General features: G+C 39.8%; 1 protein-coding gene across 6 annotated transcripts in view; it reads right to left on the reverse strand.

Annotated features, from left to right (window-relative positions):
• Window positions 1–23570, reverse strand: part of akt3a (AKT serine/threonine kinase 3a) — a 67067-nt gene that overhangs the window by 43021 nt on the left and 476 nt on the right. Inside the window, exons 2-6 of one of the 6 annotated variants that reach the window (XM_086093023.1) lie at window positions 18787–18978; window positions 18060–18118; window positions 17203–17338; window positions 10792–10901; window positions 3502–3898 (exon numbers count right to left, since the gene is read on the reverse strand). In XM_086093023.1, coding sequence (XP_085949149.1) covers window positions 3502–3547 — 46 coding nt within the window. In that variant the 5' untranslated portion in view covers window positions 3548–3898; window positions 10792–10901; window positions 17203–17338; window positions 18060–18118; window positions 18787–18978. Of the gene's footprint in view, window positions 1–3501; window positions 3899–8205; window positions 8396–8501; window positions 8628–10791; window positions 10902–17202; window positions 17339–18059; window positions 18119–18786; window positions 18979–23570 lie in introns of those variants that run through there. The other 5 variants (XM_086093025.1, XM_086093024.1, XM_086093026.1 and 2 more) reach the window with 5 other exon arrangements.

Here is a 23570-nt window from a genome sequence, read left to right on the forward strand (position 1 = left end):
GAAGACCAAATTAAGACTCATTTGATTGCTGCAAACTAGTAAAGCAACCGACCATCGTTTCAGCACGTGAAAATTTATCGGTGCCCTCTGCATGAAATTTATGATGATGTCATTGTAAATCTCCGTGGGTCATAAAACCCCCTATAAAATGATGATTAAGATGTGTGACCTGCAACTTTAACACTATCTTTAGAAAAGAAGCAGAGCGCAAAATAAGACACAGCAGTATAGGTCTATTTTACGTCAACATGTCTGTCAATATTAATAAAGTCGCTGTTTGAGGAAAACTCCCCAAAAAAATCAGTGCTCCGTTGTTTAAAAATAATAAAAATAGTGTTACCAATCTTGGAGTATGAAAAAATGAGTTAAAAATAAGCTTTGCATTTTTACTGAACCAAGTCGCCAGTGGCTAAATTAACCATAGCAACTTGGCTGCTGGCTCTTATCTCAAAAATCCAGCAACATTTTATTTTATAGATGGATCAAGTGCGGGCTTACTGGTCATGCCTGGAGAGCGACATATAAAGTCGATGCAAGTAACAGAAAGGCGACTGTTGTGTTATAGCCTCGGATGCTACATTAGTGTAGCCACAGAGCAAACCCAATACCTCCACACATCTAACAATATAAAAGTTTATATCGTATGGTGGTACGGCATTGTATAATCGCATATATACGACATACAATCAACTGCATCCATGCCTTCAAAGCCAACAATTGGCATTGCTAGAAATTGGAAAAGAACAGAGCCTTCTGCACCGTGGAAACGCAACTAAAACCCATCTTTGAAGGTAAAAAAGGTTTGTCGTGCAAGTCTGTAGGTGTCACTCCCGCTTTCAGGCCACATCATCTAATGACTAAGACTGCAGTCTTTGCTGTATCACGACCCGGACAGTGAGTCAGCACCCTGACCGTGTACTAGAAACGCACACAAATGATGCAGTCAAACATTCATATTCCTGACACGGAAAAACACCCCCTCAGCCCCACAACCTGGATCCCCGTCTCTCTCTCTCTCTCTCTCTCTCTCTCTCTCTCTCTCTCTCTCTCTCTCTCTCTCTCTCTCTCTCTCTCTCTCTCTTTCAGTCAAACACTGCGTCGTGACTGGAGGCGATGTGTTTCTTTTAATATGCACAGACGAGTGTCTGAGAATCACAGCGGCAGCCTGGCAACATGCGGCAGAAAAAGTGTGCGCCCCATTTGTGCGCGGTGCCTATGTGAGGGTCCACCTCATGCGTTAAGAGGCGCTGTGATGCCCAACAAGTTCGCCCGCTGTGTGACAGGGCTGGCCTACATTACCCACAAGCCTGCTGTCTTGTTGCGCGGCCTGTCACTTCCTGTGCAACAGTTTGGCTCACACATTCCAAGGGGCTCCCGTCACATAGCGGGAGGATGACGCTCGTGGAAATCCCCGCATCAGACCCGCTCAAGCGACCACTCACTGAGCTAAACATCAAATAACTCCCCAAAAGTGGTACAGTTTGGTATTCGACCAGAAATGTATTCTGGAAGAATATGCATGAAAGGTCAAGTTAACACGCAAAATTTAAGCTCAATAAGCGTCTAAAAAATTGGTTAAGTATTTGTTTCTTCTGGGGCTTTTTGGTTGTTTATATGTGGCCACTACCACCATGTCGCAAAGATGAGAAGTGTGACAACTATGAAAAGAAACAGGAAATGAAATTCTCTGAATGCTCAGTACAACATGAGTGACAATAAATGAGACTATTGACTACATAGCAGATGCTAAGCAAAGTACACTTGATGTTAACTACACAACATTCATTTGAGCAACATTTTAACAAAGTAGTAGTAGCAGTGTGAGTAGTTTTATACGGTGTTAAACTTCATACTTTATGAAAAAAAATATTCTTTTTTTTTTTACAAATTTTAATTAAAACTACAGATAGACCGATGTTTTTTTTTCAGGGCTGATACTGATTCTAGTTGTCAAGGAGTCCAACAACCAATATTCTTCTTAAAATGTTAAATAAAAACTTAAAACAAGTAAAAAGCTCCCTATAGTGCAATATTTAAATAAAGTTTTCCAAAATGTAAAAATAACTGAAATGATAAACTTTTACTTATGTTTGTTTACATTTCAAATAAACACAAATGGTGCAGAGCGTTCCCAGGGTCGGCAGCTTATCTCATAACGTCAACTGAACATTTGAATGACTATTTAAATGTTCTCTTACTAGCCGTCAGATTTAAAAAACAAAACAAAAAATATCTGTCAAAATGCCGAATATCAGTGCTGATAATCGGCCGGGCCGATAATCGGTCCATCCCTATTTAAAACATTTACTGTAATGTTAACTAATGCTCTATGTTGGCGACAGATTATCAGAACTCAGTTTAAAAAAAATGGTATTTAACATCCCTAATTTGGACAAATCACTGACCAATCCAAAGTGTTGCAAGTGGCTTGCTTTCTATGGCTCCACAAGCAAGCTTTTTTTTTTTTTTTTGGTAATGAAAGGATTTTACGCGATGCCAACGATATGTATCTGATCCGAAAAAGTGGAGTCGCCGAGATGCACGTGCAACAGTCAATGAATAGAACCAACAGCCTTTCAAATATCCACTCGACTTTAATTCTCACTCATTTCCTTACTTGGTATTATGAAGATGATGATGATGATGATGATGGTGATTCTTCTTTGACAATCACGCCATGTTGTTTGTGGTTCAATAACAAAATCATACAGTAGTGTCTCTAAAAATTGTTTCCCAATTACGTACATGTTCCATGACAGTAGGGTGGTTTATTTGTGAGGGTCTGCTTGGTGGCGGCGGGCCTAATTTGGAGGCTTCATCAAAACTAACATGCATGTTTTTGTAATGTTGGAAGAAGCACACCTGGGGGCTGAGGAAACACGCAAGCATTGAAGGAACACGGAAACTTCACACACGTGTTGCACTTTGGAGGTTGTGAGAAAGGAGAAGTAGCATCTTTGCAACATGGCCTCCCTCCCTACACTATACTCATTTCCCTTCTGTTTGTATTCAGTGAGGCTGTAAACAGGATGTGTTGTCACTGACCCCCCCCACCCTCTTTTTACACCCCTCTCAACCTTGTGTCATATGACTCTTTTGTGACATTCGGCGCTACAGAGCAGCTATGTGAATGAATCCCGACAGAACTAACTTGATGTCACAGTCTGCATATGATGGCTGCCCCTGACAGATGCAGCAAGCAGTGTGACCGCAGGCTAACACAACACACACACACACACACACACACACAGGCGTACATACACATTCCCATACACACCAGCAGATAAATAGTCAGCCAAGCCCATAGTAATAAAGAGACGCGTCAAAAACAGGCACACACAAGCTACTGTAAGCTGCAGACATCCATGTGCTCGCGCGCTCCAATCACAAACCGGCACGCACATGTGGCGGCACCGGCGAGGCCAGGCCGGAGAGGAGGAAGAGAGATGACGATGATAAAGAGCAGGAAGGAGAAAAAGGGATGATGGAGGACGCACTCACCCCGTTTCTGAAGCCATCCCTCTTTGACGATGGTGACATCGCTCATGGTTCCTTCACGCCGAGTGTGTTGCCGCTACACGCCTGCTCCACAGAGAGCGCCGGGCAGGAGGAGGAGGAGGTGGAGGAGGAGGAGGAGGGCGGCTCTCCCAGCCTCGCGTCACTCTCCCTCCCTTCCTTCCTTCCTTCCTTCCTTCACCGTTCACGCAGTTGCGCTCTCCGCGACACGCCGAAGACTCAGCGTGCGTGTGTGTGTGTGTGTGTCGTGGTGCTTCCTGTTGTGGCTTATCTTCTCCCCTCCCCTCCCCGCTTCTTCTTCTTCTTGTCCTTCGCCACTGCCGCCGCCGCCTCCTCTCCTGTTCCCTCTCCAGACCTTCTTCCTCACCGGTAGTGACTCAGCCTTGAAGGAAATGAAATTGTGGGAATGGGGGAGGGGGGGTCAAAAAATAAAATGAAATGATTTATTTTTTCATATCCTCTGCTATTCAATCACTTTAAGACTTTTTAGTGGAGAGAATTAGTGGTAATCACAAGCCACAAAAGTGGCAAAAGAAGAGAAACGTGATGCAGAGCGCAAAACTGTGCATCTCTTCGCTGGCTTTACGATGAAGACGTGACAACGTTCACCTGTGTCGTGACAGCTATGAGACGACAATAATTAAAACGCAAAAAGCAGCAGGAAGTCAGTCGGCTTTGTGAAGTCCAAAAAATGCGAGGAGATTCCCGATTTCGATGTTAGTCACTCATCAGCTACGAAAGTGATGAGTCAATAATAATAATTAAGGCAAAAGAAGATTGGACAGTCACACCTTTTTTCGATGCGAGACGACAACAAATTTCACTTGCAATTTAAATATGCAACATGCTGGGCAATCGTTGTCAAAGAAATGACAGTTGTACGTTTAACACATTCTTGCTCATCAAGACAAAATAGCTCATCAATGATAAGTCATCAATAACAATTACAGCAAAAGAGTACCAGAGAGACAAAAAGTCCTGATTCAAGAAGACCAATTTAACTTCCAAATATGCCAAGCTTGCTACTGGTTGTCAGAGAAAATAACAAAACACACAATATAGCAATAACAACTAGGTCATGTTCAACAGTAATAATTAAAGCAGAAGAGTCACGGAAAGACCGATTTGTGGAGTCCTGATGCTACACTTCCAAATATGCTAAGCTAGTAAAGCTTGTCACTTGTCAGAGAAAATTGCCTCTCTCCTGGCGGCTTGTACAAAATAGATAAAGCAACAATAAGTCAACCAATAATAATTAAAGCAAAAGAGTCCCAGAGCGCCAGCTTTGTGAAGTTAGATTCTAGACGACCAATTTCACTTCCAAATATGATAAATTGGTCAGTGATTGTCAAAGAAGATGACAAAAGTGGTACGTTCACCACTGTCCTGGATAAAATAGCTAGAATGATTAGTGAACAATAATAATTAAAGTCGAAGAGTAGGGCTGGGCGGTATGGACAAATCTCAATATTCATGCCAGATATCACAAAATAACGATACAACGATATTACGATGGTTTCAGTGAAAAAATTTGATTGAATTAGATAAATAAACAACCTTTCATATTAATTCATGGTTGACTTGCCTTTATTGAAGTGTAAGCTTAACCTATAAAACCAAAATGTAAATCAATAATTAAAACAAGGCAGACATACAAAACAAAAACATGACAAACAGCACATAACTCGAAAAACTCCTAATTTGGGGCGGTTGTAAATCAAGGCACCACCTTATTTTCCTGTGAGGACATACTCGTCGTACTGCTGTGCAACTCGCACAATTGACCGCGGTAACGTCGTCGGCGCCAGCCAGAACGTGACCTTGCTTGCTTGCCAGACAAATACGTCTGCTTCCTTCATTCATCTTCATCTAGCGTGCTATGTTATTCCTGCATGTCGAATGGTGCGTTGTAGGCTTCGGTGTCTGCACGTGTGGGAGGTGCAGGAGCATCTCGGGACTGTGGAGTAGTAGCATGCTATGGGCTATAAATAGCAGTAAAATAAAAATAAAAAAATAGAAAAACATAGTTACACACACTCTCTCTCTCTCTCTCTGCCCAAAATCTCTGCACCGGCTCTCCCCCGCATTGCTGGCGTGCTCACCTCAAATGCACCCTGCTACACTACACTGTATTACACAACAGCGCCATGCCGCCGCCGCCACCTCAATTGGGGATTAGCGCTACGCCGGCTGAGCTAACACTTTGGGCTACCTAGCGGCGGGTGGAGTGAATCAGTATTCGGATCAGCTCGCGTCTGCGCCGCCACCACCAAGGGTGGGAGGGACTGCGGCGTCACGGTTTAATCCGGGAACACACCCTGGCTAGCACACACACACACACACACACATACTTAACTGTACACCCAGACGAATGAACACACTAAACCACACGCAATAAAAATGTCTCCTTTCATTTGCTCGGCTGGCTAGAACATGAGCACCGAGTCCAAACTGTGCTTTAGAGAGAGGCTAAAACAAGAGACGATGACTGAGATGAAGAGCGAGGAGACCCACCCTGTCACCAGGCTGGCGGTTGCCATGGTGATATCCACTGCCGGGATGCGCCAGCCATGCCAGGGGAAGCACATGCCAGGCAACGTTTACAAAGGAAATTGCATTCTCTGACACCTTGAAGGGGACATATGATAGAAAGTCTTTTGAATTGCTTGTCCACTACTTTTGGGGGATGGGAAAAGGGCCGACACCGGCACCAAACGTTTTTTTTCCTTTGAACTAAAAAAATTCTTCCAAAAAATGCCGAGAAACATTCAATATGGGGGCAGCTGATCAACTGCATAACGCAAGGTACAGTAAACGTCCAATTAAAGGTAGAGTCGTTTGCGGCATACTGTATACTAAACATTTAAATGTCCCATGCCACAAATTGCTTTTTTTCCTCAAATAATTGTTGACATTGTTTGATCATGTTTGCAAGACAATTCTGGTTGGAAATGTCCAGTTTGTCCTTTTTCAAGCTATTCTAGTTGGTCCCAAACGCCTGACAGATGAGACAGCTGGATTTTTCATGAGTATTCTTTATAAATTAGCTGGATTCTGATTTTGCCGTCTATCATCGATCATATTTCTTCATAGCGAGTGCTCGCCACCTGCTAATGCTATATGCTATATAATTTCCGCATCTATCATCAATTATATTCCTTGATAGTGTGTGAAATGTGAGCGAGTGTGTAAATGTGTGGCTAATGCTATTGCTAGGGTGGTTGACGATAAATTAAAACTAAGAGCTGAAACAGGTACTTAGCAGAACTATTTTGCTCACCATTGCTCAAGGATGTCTTGTCTATTCGTGATACCGATTGGCTGTTACAACGCAGTGTCACGCGAGTTGGAGTTGAGTGGGTGCGTGGTCACTTGCTACGTCACGATGCCGAAATTGTGATCTGCTTGTCTTTCCTGCCTTTTGCATTTCCATCGGCTACTGCATACAATCGACATTGCGCGCAGATGACAAACTTAAACCGTGGCCTGGAATTCAGGTAAGACGCGAGGTACACAATGAAGAGGCGAGGTACACAATGAAATGGTCACCTGCAAAACACAGGGCACCCACGCAAGCAGGGGGAGACAGACCAGAGATTCAAAGCCTGAAGCTCCGAACTAAGGTCCTATGGCAAGCCTTCTTATTTATTATGTGGCCTGCTGGCCAGAACTCTCATGGGGAAAAAAAATGACTGAAGATTTCTTTCCAGGCTACAAAAAAAAAGTAACAAATTTAACAGTTAGTACATTTCAGACATCTGCAACATCATTTCAACTAAGACAAATGACTACATTACTTTTGCAATTATTGTGTTATCTGCAATTTATTTGCAGCTTTCTTCTGATGATTAAAGATATCTGCAACAGAATTATATTCATCTCTAACTTTGACAATACCTTCAATTTGATACTGACTAATTTATGACAGTCACTTCAATGTACAGGTGCCTTTTCAAATACCTTAAATCAACTTTTAACAAGGTGAAATGAAGTTGTACACATCTTAAACTGGAAATATGACTAGGCAGAATCAAATTGTAGAAATACAGGTACATAAAATTGCAGATTATCCGTAACTCACGAGCGGATATTGGAGGCCGAATAGTGGGAGTGACCAAATACACATGATCGGCAAGTGACGTCATTTGTCTTGTGCGAGATGACGTTGCAGATATCTGTAATTCAGTTTGGTCAAGGTCCATGAAATGTCGTTTCTATTTTAATCACAATTAGATTTCATATATCTTGAATATAAATTCCTACTCTTTAACAACATTGCTATGTTTACATAGCTACACTGTTAATTCTGTCTAACTTACCTTTAAAAATGTTAGTAAGGCTTGCCATATTTTATTTTGGGGGGGGAATGCCGGTACAATTATAAAGCTGAGTTAGGACTCCATTTTAGAAGGCTTCCTGCTTGGGAACGATGATGATCTACAAATCATCATCATCATCATCATCATCATCAACATCATCATTTACGTCACTTGCTGCCAAGCTGACGCACGTTGCCCTCCTTTCACTGTCACCATAATAAACAGAGTATTTATGTCATGCCGCTGATATTAGCGTGACACGGCAAAATATTTGGACCGTAACGGAACGGTACTAGACGGGCACAACATGAACACAGCCATGTTGTTATGCTAACCACATCGTAGCTATCAAGCTGGCTAGCTAGTTTACCTGAAGCAGCAGGTGCAATCTCTGTCGTACTTCTTTTTCTTTTCTTGGCTTGTCTCTCGTCTTAAACAAGTCCTCCTCGTTTATTATTTAGTCTGTTTAACAGTCCCAAGTCCCGAATGTGAGGGTGTTCATCCTCGCGGATTCCCTCACAGCGTTACCGCATCTACGTCTTGTTTTGACTTTCGGGGGAAGCTCCTGACGTCACACGGAGACACCCCCCACCCCTCCCGCCTTTTCCCTCTGCCTCCCTCTTTTCCCCCTCGCTCAGGCACACAAATGACAGTCCAGTGTCCTACCTTCGACTATTCGGCGTTCTTATGGAGGCGTCCGCGACGGTTTTGTCGTTTTTACAAGAGAGCTCACCACTGGCACTGACCACTCGAGCGCATCATCTTCATCTCATTCCAACATCCCGCGCGGCCTCGTTGAGCCGGGAAGCCAGATCTCGCGAGATCTCGTGGTTCTATTCAGTCAAACGGCTTAGCGGCTAAACAGTTCTTAACTTTTATTTTGTTTATTTCTGTGTTTGTCAGGACATTTTTCTGGTAATGTCACAAATTCTTGGGTATTTAATTATGGTGAAGGGCTGCCAGTTTGATATACATTTCTGAAATAACATATTCTTAACAAATAATGGCAATCTCTGAAAGTGTTAACATTTTCAAGCTATGCAACTTTTACAACATTCCTAGGAAGTCACGAATTTTAACATTGATACATGTTCATGTAATATTAGAATTCATTTTTGATTTAATTACAAAATTGTTATTTTCATGTATTTAAAGACAATTACATTTTAAACTAACTGGGTTTGATATTAAGAATGTATTCATCCATGTTTGATAAATACAGGCTACAAAGAACATAATACATGAAAAAAAAATAACAAAAAAAAATAAATAACAGAAGAGTCTGTTTCGATGCTGTACTGCGTAGTGTGTCACATGGCCGCTGAATGGTGACCTAATTCTGTGTGAAAAATGTCCCCATTCCAAGTAATAAAGACAGCAATGTGATTGTTGGCAGAAAAGTTTTCCATTTAATTCCAAGCGACACAGCATCACAATATTTGATGACGCATTTAGTTGTGTCACTATTGATGATACAACACAGTGTGTTTGATAATGTGACACAATGCTTTGTGTTTTTGCTAGCTGCGCCGGGCAGCTGCGGAACATATGACTATGTACAAAAAAATGATGTGGGCCGGACATTTTGAGGTCAAATTGGGAATACAGGACATTCTTTGAACACTGCGACCAATTTGCTCAAACAAATTGATTCTTTATTTTTGGGGGGCCAGTTTACTTATTTATTTTTGTCAGTATATTATTACTTATTATAGATTTATGGTGGGGTTAAAGCAAATGAGAAAAATTAAAAAATATTTCTTTTTTTTCCTAATGCAATTATATTGGCCAGTCCGTTCCCTAAACCCTGTCCTACTTAACGAGCAAATGGAGTTCTAAGATTTGAAGAATGATTTAAACTTGTAAGTCATGGTACGTCCAGGGGCGGAGCTAAGGTGGCCAGGGGTGGTCAGGTTTCCATCTAATTGTTTTGAATTTTTAAGCGAATTTACAGAAAATGCGCAAAATGGACATGCGACTTCTGCCCGTTTCCATCTGTTCTTCTTTTGAGAATATTGAGAGGGGACACCGCCGCTGTAGGTGGCGCTATACACCATATAGATGTGATTCACCACTAATTTAAAAGAAGAAGAAGAGCTGGAAGTGACTGCGCCGTGCGATGACGTCGTATGAGTTAGCTTTTGTAGTTCTTGATAAATCGTAGCGTTTTTTTCTTCTTCCTGTTTTCAATCTAAAATAGCATTAATATTAATTTATTTAGTTAATTCCAAAAAGATTTCAGTTTCGTTCCCCCCCACCCAAAACATACCTTACTTTATCATCCAACATTGCTTTGGGTCTACAAACGTACGTGTGACGTAATATCCGGTCAAAACGTGCGACGTGTACCCGGTCTTGCCAGCGTTTATTCGCAAAACCTATATTTCTATAACCAAAATTAGCATTTTCCTTTTTTCGATGCACTTCAAAATCCACCCCCTCAAAGCGTAAAAACTTTATTGCGAATTCTGGGCCCTTTTTCGAATTTCTAGCGTTTCCATTCAGTTTTATTTCTGCATTTTTTTACATTTGAAAAAAAATATTGTAATTTCAATTTTTAGATATGCTTTGCATGAATAGGCCATCGAAACGGTGTCGGCCACCCGTGATAAATGATCAGTCTTATTGCAAATCAGTGCATGAAAGATAGTCACAAATCAACGGCTAATAAAATGTCATTGTCTAGTCAATTAAGATCAACAACGACCCCCAACTGCCACTGTACTTGAATTATCTGTAAAATAATGTTATGTTGTAGATAGCTAATTAATTGCTAACGCTATGCTGCCACACACACAACTGACACAGAAGGTGAGTTCAGGCCAACACAGTCAAACTAAACTTCCACCTCTTGTCTACAATAACAGCCCCTCCCCTTCGTTCCCAAACCTCCTGTTTGTACCCCCCTGCCATATCCACACACACACACGTGACATATTTGTTCCTACATCCCTACCTCAACTCCAGCCCCAGCTCCCAAAGCTCAAGGAAGCAGAAGCTGCCCCCTTCAGCCCGTCACCCGAGGTGGCTTTGAAGAGACAGAGGGGTCAGCCCGGCCCAGGAGACCTGCAGAGAGGTAAGGACAGCTGCGGTCAGACGGACCCCCGCCCGGGAGGTGAAAGGGGTGGGGGGTGTTGTACACAGACACGCATGTATATATCTCCACGCATGCACTCAAGAGACGGGACAAGAGCAGCTGCAGTCGTGGTGCTGAAGGTGTGCTGTGCAGCAGCAGTGCTCGGCAGCCAGCATGGTCCAACATGCATACGTGGACCTCTTCTGGGTCACCTCCTGTGCACCGGCGTGGCTAATGGAAGCTGCACACAACCAGATGACCGCAGACGCAGCACACCTAAAGCAGTCACGCCAATGATGAGCAACTTGGAGAAGTGCACGGCAAAAGGAAACGGTTCCAAATTAGAAGATAGGAATGACTTCTTTCAAACTTTTTTTGTTTTTTTTGTTGTCTACAAATGCAGTGGACCACCGTTATTCGTGATGGGGACAGGACGAATATCGAAATGCACATAGATTTGACACAGATGATAAACGTATTGAAAACAATATATTTAAATAAATACATCAATAATTAAAAAAATCATAATAATAATCAATTAAACTTTAAAAATAAAAAAAATAAAAGTCTGCCCCCATCCATAAAAAAAAAAAAAATCTGACTAAGAAATGTATATTATATCATATTATTGTTCCAAATTAGTATGGAATGATTTCTTTAAAAAATAAAATAAAATTCAAATACAGTGGACCACCGTTTTTCATGATAGGGACAGGGCGGATAGAGAAAAATCCACAAAGATTTGACACACATGATAAATGCCTTGAAAACAATATATTTAAAATAAATAAATAAATACAAATGTTAATAAATGAAACCGCCAAAATAAAAAAAAATAAAAAGTCTGCCCCCCACCCATAATTGTATTTTTATTTTTTATTCTGTCAAAGAAATCCACAAATAGATGACTCTACGGGTACTGAACCAACATTTTAATTATATTATATATTACATTATGTAATTATAATAATAATAAATTAAACCCCCCAAATTAACCTAAATCTAACCCAAAATGTCTGCCCACCCGCCCCAAAAATAATAATAATAAAAAAATCTGACAAAGAAATCCACAAATAGGTGACTCGACGGGCACTGAACCAAAATCTAAAAAATATTTATATAATAAATACTTTTTTTTTTATCTTGAAAAAAAAACTTGCGAATAGGCGTGAATCCACGGATAGCCTACTGAACCATATACAGTTCATTGAGATGTCTCAACCACTTTCTCAGATACGGCACTAATGGTAGTGCTACACAGATGATAAAGAATATATGACTTTCAGCAACAATTGATTAAAGGGTTTAAGTACACAAATGCTATTTAGCCTTAGCATTATGCTAGTAGATTGAAACAGCAAAGCTACAATAATGCTTAGCTAGCTGTTGTGTGCATAAAGTAATAAGGTCATCCTTTATTTACAGTATGATAGATGTTGACTTTTTTACAAATATATCTTTTTTCTCCTTTAGTTCTGTAGTGTAGTATGTGACCTGGTTTGCTAGCTTATGTGTTAGTGTGTTTCTTTGTTAAATTTGCAGCGCATATGCTCTCAAATGTGCAATTTATGTGTGTGTGTGTGTGTGTGTGTATACGACGTACCTTCTGCTTTTGTGCAGGCATGCAGACAGGTTTTGCACCCCCTCTTTGCCACCCCATGCCCCAAAACACACCAAAAACAGACCCCCACCCCACTCCACTGCATGACCCTCAGGTTGTAGCAGTCTGCTTTCTCAGGTTGTTCAGCTGTTGTAAGTAACCCTAAAAAAAAAACATGAGGGGCTTGGGGCCAGAGGAGCCAATTCACATTTTTACTTTTATGTTGCAATAAGTGCAATTTTATAGATTTTATTGCTAAACGTGTTGGGTGTTTTTTCCCATAAAATCTGTAATCATGGGACACATGTCCAAAAAAGAAGCACTTAGGCAAGAAAAGCACCTTCTTCAAACAAAGACACGATTCAGTGACATTAGCATGCAACGCTGCATTCGCGCTTAAGAACACCTCAAACCAATTGCCAGGATATTTCATCATAGATTTTTTTAATTGTTATCTCTCACAAGGGGATTTAAGTTGCATGAAGTGATGTCATACGTTTAGGTGAAGCCATAGCCAAAGTCAACAAGATGCATGAATAAAAAGCAACACAAATATTAAAATTATTAAATAATAATGGGCTTCTTTTTTTTTTGCTACACATGTTTATTAATGTTTATGTATTATTTGCCATAATGATTATAATATATTGTATATATTCTTAATAATAAAATATTCATGATATTTAATATTTACTATTTTTACTAGTATGTCCTATTCTTTTTATTTTGTGATTTGATTACTTTGATATTTTAAAACAAACTGTTGTCGTGTATAAAAAAAGATTTATAGAACAATATTTAAGTAGTACATCAAATTTGATTTTTAATACTATTGGCTTATTAATTTTGTTATTTGATTTAGTTGAATTGTATTATTATCTAGGGTTAGCTATATTTTGTTTCACATTTTGAAGCAAGGCAAATCAAAATACTGATTAATGTAGGCTTTGGATAATTATGTGTTATTAATATTAAAAATACTAATGACATTTGATATTTTTATATTGTTATATATAATATATTATTTATTTTATTTCATTATAAATTATTTTATTATTCTTCAAGGCAAACCCAGAGCTGAGTATATATATAATCGTATATATTTATAAAATAACATTAATTTAACTTTTTACATATATTACTGTTTTTTTCTTATTTTACTTACTTTACTTTACTTTACTTTACTGCCAACCATTTATGCTTTTAAAGCATGGCAACTAAAGTTAATGTACAGTACTGTAAAATATGAAATGGAAATGTCAAATTTGTGATTATTTTAACAATATATCCGCGTTCAATATTTATTATTTCTGTATTTACTACTTACTATTACTTAGTTATTTGGTTTAGTTGTACACAAACCAATGCTTTGAGTAATTTTGATCTGTTTGGTTGAAATTATAATCAGGTTCAAATAAGAAGCATATGGTACCACCCTTTCACTTCAGTCATAACTGCACAAACCACTCCAGGCCACTAGGGGGTGCTCTGTTTTCTGTATGGCTTCTACAATAAGCGGCAGCTGTTTGCTTACCTCGGCGTCACACATGTGGAAGAAAAACAAGCAGTGTGTTTTGGTTATTTCATCGAACATCTGGAAGGAAATCGGTCGGCCCTCGCTTTTCCCCGAGGTTGACTTTTGGAAAACATCAGATTTGATGTGCAGCCACAGCCAAGAAGAAGAAGAAGAAGAAGAAGACCAAGAAGTCTCCAGAGGGAGTGCGTAGGAAGTGAGGCTGAAGGCGGCGCATCTGTCAACATCTGGATGCGCAGACTGTGTTTGGCTTTCCAACAACTGGCAAAGCCACACACGGAGGGAACGCAGCTTTTTTGATGGCCCCCGAGGGCCAGCTCTTTCCAATCCTGTCACTTTCTTCCTGCTTGCGCTCCTCCACTTCCTTCCTTCAGACACAACAATCCTCCTTCATGTCCACACACATGCACACACTCGCGCACACACTCTCTTAGCCAACAGACACATTAACGCCTAATGTGCAAATATGCTCGTGTCTCCCCTGGGGAGGCCGGCCAGGAATTGTCATCTTGCTTTCAGGACAAACATCTGTCCAGAGGAAGATGAGGAGGAGGAGGAAGAGGACAGACACATCTCTTTTCATTTGCAATCCCCCAGCGTGCCATTGTGGCACTGTGTGTGATGGGGAAGTAGTCACAAAGAAGCTAGGACATTAATTTTGGTGTAAACAACATGACTAAAATGGAAAGTTTCCATTTTAATAGCTCACAGGAACTGCTAAAAACATGATGCACTGAACACGTTAACGGGGGCAAGACGCTAACAAACAATACAAGGCAATGAGAGCTTCTTGTATTCACTTCTTCACAAGGGTTTGGCTTTCCCCCAAAAACTAAATTAAGCTGCGCTAACTAGCATAACATGTTTGTAGTTACGCTAGTTATTACAGCATACCCGGGGAGTCCGCTAACCCATCTTTCGGGTTTGGTCTTGTGATTATCGTTCCAATTTCTAATTATGGTTCAACAGCATTGGGTAAGAAAAAAAAGCTCTTAACTCATTTGCTCGCAAAAACTAATAACGACGTCCTATTTTAAATGTTTTAAATGTCCCAAATATGTATTTATACTTCTTTTTTTTTTTATGCTAGAGCATACAGAAACCTTTGATGCAGCCTCCGAACTGCAGAAAACGGGTTAAGCAATTGCAGTTATTACAAAAAACGGCCAGCAGGTGGCAGCAGACTATAAGAGATCAACAAGGGCCATGTTGCAAAAAAGCTGATTTCACCTCAGTTTTAAAAATATATGTGAATAATGATGAAACTTAGCTATAATCTAATTGCTGCACAACAAAGAAATGAACTTTTTTTTCCTAATGAAAGAAAAGACTCTAACCTTTCTTTTGGTAGGTTTCATGTTTTTTAGCACAATAACACAATATTTTGTGGGACTTGCAAAATCAGTCAAATCCAGTAATGCAGCCGGGAGCGAAGGGGGTTGCTTAAGTGAAAATGGCTGGGAGTCAAAGAGTTAAAATGGTTGTCAATTATTCGCTTACTTTCGCTATTTGTGGGCCAGGCCGGTACCACCGTAAATCTCCAACATTATTATAGGTCCAAAAAGGCACATTTTAGTGACGTTTCCGTGACTTGTTGACAGAAAAGCTTATTTGGGGATCATGTGACCCAAGCGCAAGGTCATTCCGATAAAAAATAAACGTCATCTGTCAGCTTTAGCAGACCAGATCATGTTTTTTTTTTTTTTGAACAAAACAAGACATCAACGCTCACTCACTCCAGTGTCCAGTTGTTGTTGTTGTTTACTGGGTCAGGCCGGCTGAAAGGTGACACACGGGGGACGGACGCAACGTTTTAGCCCGGCGTCAGCTCACCATATGGGGCAGGAGGACAGCAGAAGTCCCAACACATGGATCTCGCAAACACACGCGCAGATGCCACCTCTGTGCTTTAGCGTAGTGCACACGCGTGTGCACACACCCGAAAAGCAGCGCCAAATCTGCCCCAACATCCTAGTGACATAATGTTGGAGCTAATTACTGTTTGATAACAACTCTACATGTTGAGCTATTTCGCTCTCTCAAAATAAGATAAGATGCAATTTATTCACCCCACAATGGGAGACAGAAAAAAATGCACTCCTGTTGACCAAAACAAGTGCTGCGACGCTAATTCTGGCCGCTACAAATGCTAATGAAGGGAAATGAGTGATTTTAAGCTTTCTCTTGAAAATAAAAACGTTTAAAGGGGATGACAATGATTTAATAAGGAGAAATGATTGTTAATATATTTACAGTGAAATGCTGGTGCAGCACTTCTTATATCAAAACAATACAATAATGATAAATAAATAAACAAATTTAAGTGTAAAAAGCTGAAAATTTTAATTTTAATAATTAAAATTATATTATTTTAAAAAATTACATTAAAAATCATTATTTGATCAATTATTAAAAGTAAGATTTGATTTATTAATAATGAATATCAGTAATAAAAAAAATACAAAATGTTACAAAAAGTCCAACTACGTATATCATTTTCATAAATAAAAAAATTGAAAAAGTAAAATTAAAAGTAAAATAAGGAAAATTATTTTAATAATGATGTTAATAATTCAAAATTATTTTAAATTATTTACATATTTCATTTATAATTAGAAATGTAAATGTTGGAAATAAGATTTAAGAATTAAAAAATATATATTTAGCACAATAAATAACATTAAATATTAAAAATAAAAATAAAATATATATAAAAATGTAACACATAAAAAAAGTAACTTACTGAATGCCTTCGCAAAGGCCCTTCATTTTAGTTATAGTAAAAAATCTCGTTATGCACCCAAACAGAATTGCATCCTGTCTCGTTGTCTAAAAAAGAAAAACTTGTAAAAACAAAAAAACAAAAACAAAATCAACATGAATACAAGCTGCAATTTAGCGGCACTGAATATTAATAACGCCGATAATAATAAGTGTGCAGCTCTCTCCATTTGGCCGCGGGCTTACACGGCTAACATCTGGACTGCTTGGCAGGCGAATTGAGGCGCTGAAAAGCCTCTTCTATGATGCTCCAGATGTGCGCGCACACACCCCCACACAAAATGAGAAGCATTCATACATGCAGATGTGCAAACACAAATACAGATGTGCGCAGGGTCACCACATACACACACCCATACCCACATCGATATCTCACCCCCAGATGGAGATGGCGCGAGTGGCAGCTGAGGTGTGGCGGGCACGCGCTGTTGGCACAGGTAGCATGTTGTCAACAGCTGGCGCAGGTTAGACATTCCTGGGAATTGGAGCCACAAGGCAAATGTTCCCGCTGGCTGCGGGGGGGGGGGGGGGGGGGGGTTGTCACAGTGGTGGTGGCAGCAGGATGACTGGCACAACAACATCACCGCCACAGCATCATTGTGGGGTGATGTTGTTGTGCCAGTCATCCCGCCACAATGGGCAGAAGTGGCAAAAAAAATGTGAAGGTCCCATGCCATCAAAATCTAATTTTTTCTAATGTCAAATTGAGTCTGCGACTTGGTTTAAGTTTCACATGGATGCTTTTATGGCTGGGAAATAAAAAAAATTGTCTTGAAACTTTTTTTTTTTTTTTTAATGCAGAGGTCGGGGTGATCACTTGATTATTCAATCAAATAATTAATCAGATAATCAATTCTGAAGACATTCAATAGTGACAACAGTATATATGCCTCTATTCTTTTCTCAATCAAGAAAGTCAATGCAAATAAACTATTAACACAGGTGGTGTAGTAAGCCATAATGGAGATAAAAAGTCTACACACCCCTGTTCAAATGAGATTTCTTTTGTGATTTTTTTTGGGGTGGTATATAAAGAACTTTTTTCCACTATTAACGACCGGTAACCTTTAATGTGTACAACTCAATTGAGAAAAAATGAGGGTGGAAGTAAAAACAAATGAGATAACATGGTTGCACAAGTGTACACACCCTATTAGAAAAAGGAATGTGACTATGTTCAGAATTAAGCAATCACATTCAAACTCATGCCAAATGGGGGTCGTCAGCACATACCTGGCACTTTTTTCAAGTTTTCGACACAGGGCAGCAAACTTCAGATTTGACATCCAGTGCTGGGTGGAGCAAAGCAGCCCCAAAACATAACTACCGGTAAGTTTGATTTTTATTTATCGAATGAAGAAAATATTAATCACGATTAAATTGGTAATAATTGCAATCACAATTAGGACAATCATTTGTTTTTTGGTACAAAATAAGGAAATAGTTAAACATGTAAAAAAAAAAGTTTAAACATACATTTCTTGTTCCTTTTGGACCAAACAAGACTGATTTAATTAGTCATTTTAAAATAAAAAAGGTGCAAAAATAAAAATTTAAACGACTCAAAATTAGTATTAATAATCTATTATTTTTGTTTACAATTATGCCGATTTTGTATTTGTGGAGTGTACTAAATTGTAATTGAATTTCCATTAATTGCACAGCCTTAAATTGCAGTCAGTAATTCAATATCAAATTATTTCATTGAGTTTAACAGAAGGGCACCAATAAATCAGTCCCATCCAGTCTACATTCATATCTGTAGTCTGTCAATATGATCCATCCCCTCCTAATAGATGCCTCTCCCTTCTGCAGTTGAGTATCAATTTGTGAAAATTCGCTTCTCCTTTAAATTTGTGATGCCTTTAAAAAAGGAAATGTCACATGATGGCTTTCTGAATGCGTGTGTTTTGGACTCCCTTCAGTGTGTATGTGTGTGTGTGTGTATTAGCCGTCTCACCGCCTGGGGGCTAATTTCCTCCACTGCCACATTTGTTGGCTGGCTCCTCTGACATCTGGAGTGGAGCGGGACGGACGAGCAGACAGACAGACAGACAGACAGAGGATAGACTTGTACATCACATCCCTCTGATCTCTCCCCAATCAACACAATGCGAGCGCATCACAGTGCTGTGCATCTGCCGGGTGGGCTCTGAAACACACACAAACAAAATTTGTGACCGATCTGACCAGCGATGTCCTTGCTGCTCAGTCGAATTAAATCGTTCAGTCATCAACAACAACTTCATTTTTAGAAAGGACCCCACGAGAGGTTGAGACAAGAAGAGACAAGGAAAGAGGACAAATGATCACTCAAGAAAACAGGCAAAAACAGAAGGAAAGTGAAAGAAGAAGAGATGAGAACAGAGAAGAAAGAGAGCAAAAGAGAAAGTCAGAGAGAGAGATCCAAAGGAGAGATGAACAGAGGACAAGACAGTAAGAGAAAAAAAGACAGTAGAAAAGATACAGGAAGAAAGACAAAAAGAGAGGATGAGACTGGAAGAGAGAAAAAAAAGTGGAAAAGACAAAAGGGAGATAAAGAGAGACAAAAAAAGATGATGAGATAGAAAGAAAAAGAAAATGAGACGAAGAGACAGGAAGAGTCAAAAGTATCGGAGAGGAGAAGAGAAGAGACAAAATAGGAAAAGATAGGAAGAGATGAAAAAAAGAGGAAGTGGAACAGACAGCAAGTGAGTCGAAATCAGAGGATGAGACGTGAAAAGAAAGCAGGAGAGAGACAGAAAGGAAAGTGACATTTCCACCACTTGATCCTTTCTCAAACACAAAGTATTGATTTTCGATGGCACTCCACACACACACACGCACACACACACGCACACACACACACACACACACACACACACACACACACACACTCACACTCATTTGCATTGTTTCAAAAATAACCAGTGGACACGTCCAGCAGCACGGACTGCTGGACAGATGCACACACTCATCCCACACACACTCACAGCTTGGAGGTGCCATTAACCAATTTAGCTTCCAGATGTCCATCATCGCCACACAGCCAAAGTTGCACAGCTCCATGTGGGCTTCACACAAACACACACACAGGTGTGAACATCCCACCCACACACACACACACACACACACACATGCTGCCAAGTTTCACTGCGTGGATGCTGAGGCAGAAACAGATACACACATATGGAGTGTGTGATGTACAGAAAGCAGACATGTGTGTGTGTGTGTGTGTGTGTGAGAGAGAGACGTTTGATTGACAAGCACACATCCTGATAAAAACTTACTGGCTTCTTTTTTTTTTTCCATCTTTTTGATCATTGCTAAAAACGAGTGCGCACCATCTGGAAGGCAAGCCAGTTAAGCTCACAGTTGTTCTTCCTGATGTCTGACATACACACAGACTCCAACACAAACACATACACACTGAGTGGATAGAAAAAGTCTACACACCCTTGTTGAAATGAGACCAATGTAATTATTTTGTCCCCATTGTGATTACTTCTAACCTGCATCCAACTCCAGAATAGAAAGTTAAAATGTTACCAAGCGGGGAAGTAAAAACAAACAACTAAGATGAATGGGTTGCACAAATGTGCACACCCTTTTACTAATGACTGAGTTGGTGTTGTGTACAGAATGAACCAATCACATTCAAACTCATGTTAGATTGGGAGCATGCCATTGTTTAACCAGAAGTGCCAAATACAGGTCCAGAAAGGAAAAATCCTGCCACAGTTTGGCTTTAGCCCCAGGCGCTAATTAGCTAGCTCCCTAGTTAGCTCCCATGGTGCTCGTTTACCTGCTGGGGCGTTAGCTAGCTAGCTAGCACCCATGGTGCTTCTTTACCTGCTAGGGAGCTACCTAGCTAGGACTAGGGGCTAAAGCCAAACTGTGGCAGGGTTTTTACTTTCTGGACATGGATTTGCCACCTCTGTGTTTAACCCTAAACTAAATTAAGACATTTCCTGACATTTTTCTACTTTCTAGCAGTGCTGTTTTAAACTGAACACTGCCACATCTCCAGATATAAATGAGTGTGCGCACTTTTGCAACCACAATATCTCAGTTGACGATTTCTACTTCCCCTCTTAAACAATTTTTTTTAAATTAAAGGTCAAATAAATTGTACAGATCACATTAAAGATGACAATTATTTTAGTCTTATTTTTTAGATCACAAAATTCTGCCATTTGAGCAGGGGTGTGTAGACTTTTTATACGTACACTGACTAGCATACGCACACACGGCCCGAGTGTGGAAATGTCCAGATGCTGCACCTCTAGAGGCTGTGTGATCACGAGCATCTGTTCCCCAGCCAGTCAGATGGGCCGTCATTGATAGTTCATGAATATTTTACGCCCCAAAAGAAAATGGCCGCCTTCCAGACCGACTACAAACACCGCGGCACAAGTGCATCCTCCCACTGATTGCTGGGGAAACGATCATTTTACCCAAGATGGCGTCCGATAAAAATGATGACGTTTGCCGGCTCAAACGTAACTACTAGTTTCCATATCTAAATGATGGAAAAAGCGATGATACCATTTGTTGTTTTCATGGCGATAGCAAATGAAGCTGTTGAGGGCACTTTTGGGCGGCCTTGTAATTGGCTAGTAAAGAGGCGGAGCTAAACGTAATGAAGACTCTTGATTGGTGGTCACTGAACGGTTGGTTCCTGAATGAGAAGAATGAAAATAAAAGTTGAGTCAAACGTTGTCCAGGTTGATCTGATTTGGTTTCATGCTGACTTTTAAACTTGTGCCTGTGGACAAAGTCCACTTTCCTTGCTGTCTCAATTTATTTTCCCCTCTCGTGTGGTAGAAGTGGTAGAAGAAAAACATTGTAGAAACTAGTGGTAGAAAAAAACATTACCGGGAAGATACTGTCGTTCTACTAGTGTGCTGAATTGAAAAGTTGGATATTTTTTAGGTCAAATAAACGCTCAAACGGCTTTCCTTTATCATGAAGCCATGTGGGGAGATCAACATGGGATCTACAGCGACCTCCAGAGGTGGAAAAGTGTATTGTAGGCTCAAGCAGGCTCAGAATTGCCATCTTGTGATCCAGTCAAGTTAAGTGCTGTCTTATTTGAAAGTTGTTGTTATTTTTTCAAAGTCCAGGGGCTAAAATAGCCGCAAACACAAATATGCGGTGCAGAATACTTTGGAAAGTTCCCAGTTGTTCCATGTGCGCTCGCCTCCCTGCATGTGTGTGCTTGAGTGCACATCCACACACACAAGGGCCTCATTGTCCCACCACGCCGCTAAAGTGGAGCCCCGGAAAACTGACAGGCAACAACAGGGTCGTCATTCATTTGCATTTGAACAAGTGCCGCAGCTATGACACCGCATCATGTCAATTCATTAGCCGCCTATTAGTGACGCCAATTAGTTTACTAGGACGCCTTTCGCCCACGCAGGACGTGGGACGGTCCGTCTCCCTGCAGGACAGATCTTATAACCAAGGTGCCTGCCCCAGTGACCCACAAAAACAGACTTTTTAATATTAATTAGTTAATTAATATTAATATTTTTTCAAACTTTTTTTTTTATGTTCATCGTTTTCACTGGCCTAATGTTCAAGACCATCAGCAGATTTTTTAACTTCAAAATAGATATTTTTTCCCACCGAAATACTTAGAAGGCCCTAATTATTCTTTCTGTAATACGACTGATAGAAACATGCTTGTTGATATTCTCATTGCAGGTCATTTCTTTCCAGAGCATTGACTGCAAGGACTTAGTGATTGACAGAGGTCTCTCAGCTAGGTAACTTAAACGATGATTGTTGACATCTCAAAAGAAATTATACCGTTTCCGGTGGTGGGCCATGCCTCCATCTTGGAGCATAAAGTATTGGGTTTTCCAGACCAACTCAAGCTGTAACCAAGCCTTGTTGCAATCAATTTAATTCCCTGAGAAAGATAGAAATGATATGTCACTCTTTATAAGGCAGGGAACCATGTTTGGGTATTTCATATACACAATGGCCTCACTCTGTAACATGGTGATTTCTATGTGATTTCTTTCAGCTATTTTTGTATTTCATTCATCCATTTTTTTTTAAATTAAGTTTGCCCTCATTAATGAATTAAATGGAATTTTAAATATACTTTAATAACACTACAACTATACTAATCTTAATGAATATTTCGTTCTATTTCGTTAATTATTAATAAGAATTATTAATTTAGCTCAACTTTATTTTTATTTACATTTGATCAATTGTAAAGTATAAAATACTACTAGTACTGCTAAAACTGATCACACTTTATTTTTAATTTGTTTGGTTAAATATTAAATATAAATCCATATTAATTTGTTTTTATTTTCTGTGTTGTCTGCTATTGATATCAGTTGCACCTGCGGCACCATCACTCCAGCAGGACTACACTACCCACGATGCACTGTGCAAGATACCTCTCCCTGTTACACCTCCCCAGTTAGCATTTATTACTTAAAATTATATGTAGAATTTTAGAGAATGGATTTGGAATTACTATTATTGTTATATATTTTTTGTTATGACTGAATTAAAACAAATATTGTATAAACGGCAACTGAGCCGTTAAGGCCGGGCCCGGTTATTGGCGATTGTGACGTCAGCAGATGAAAGTATTTCAGCGTGAACGTTGGCTCGAGGGTATTCCAATTCGAATATACTATTACTTAAATTACACATCAATATAAATTCATAATCGTGAATAATATTTATAATTATTACAAATATCATTGTTCCTCAGGGTTTAACATGGTTTAC

The sequence above is a fragment of the Leptonotus elevatus genome, chromosome 13 (assembly GCF_054856555.1).
Source record: "Leptonotus elevatus isolate MCC_2025b chromosome 13, RoL_Lele_1.0, whole genome shotgun sequence".
In the NCBI taxonomy this organism is placed as follows: domain Eukaryota; kingdom Metazoa; phylum Chordata; class Actinopteri; order Syngnathiformes; family Syngnathidae; genus Leptonotus; species Leptonotus elevatus.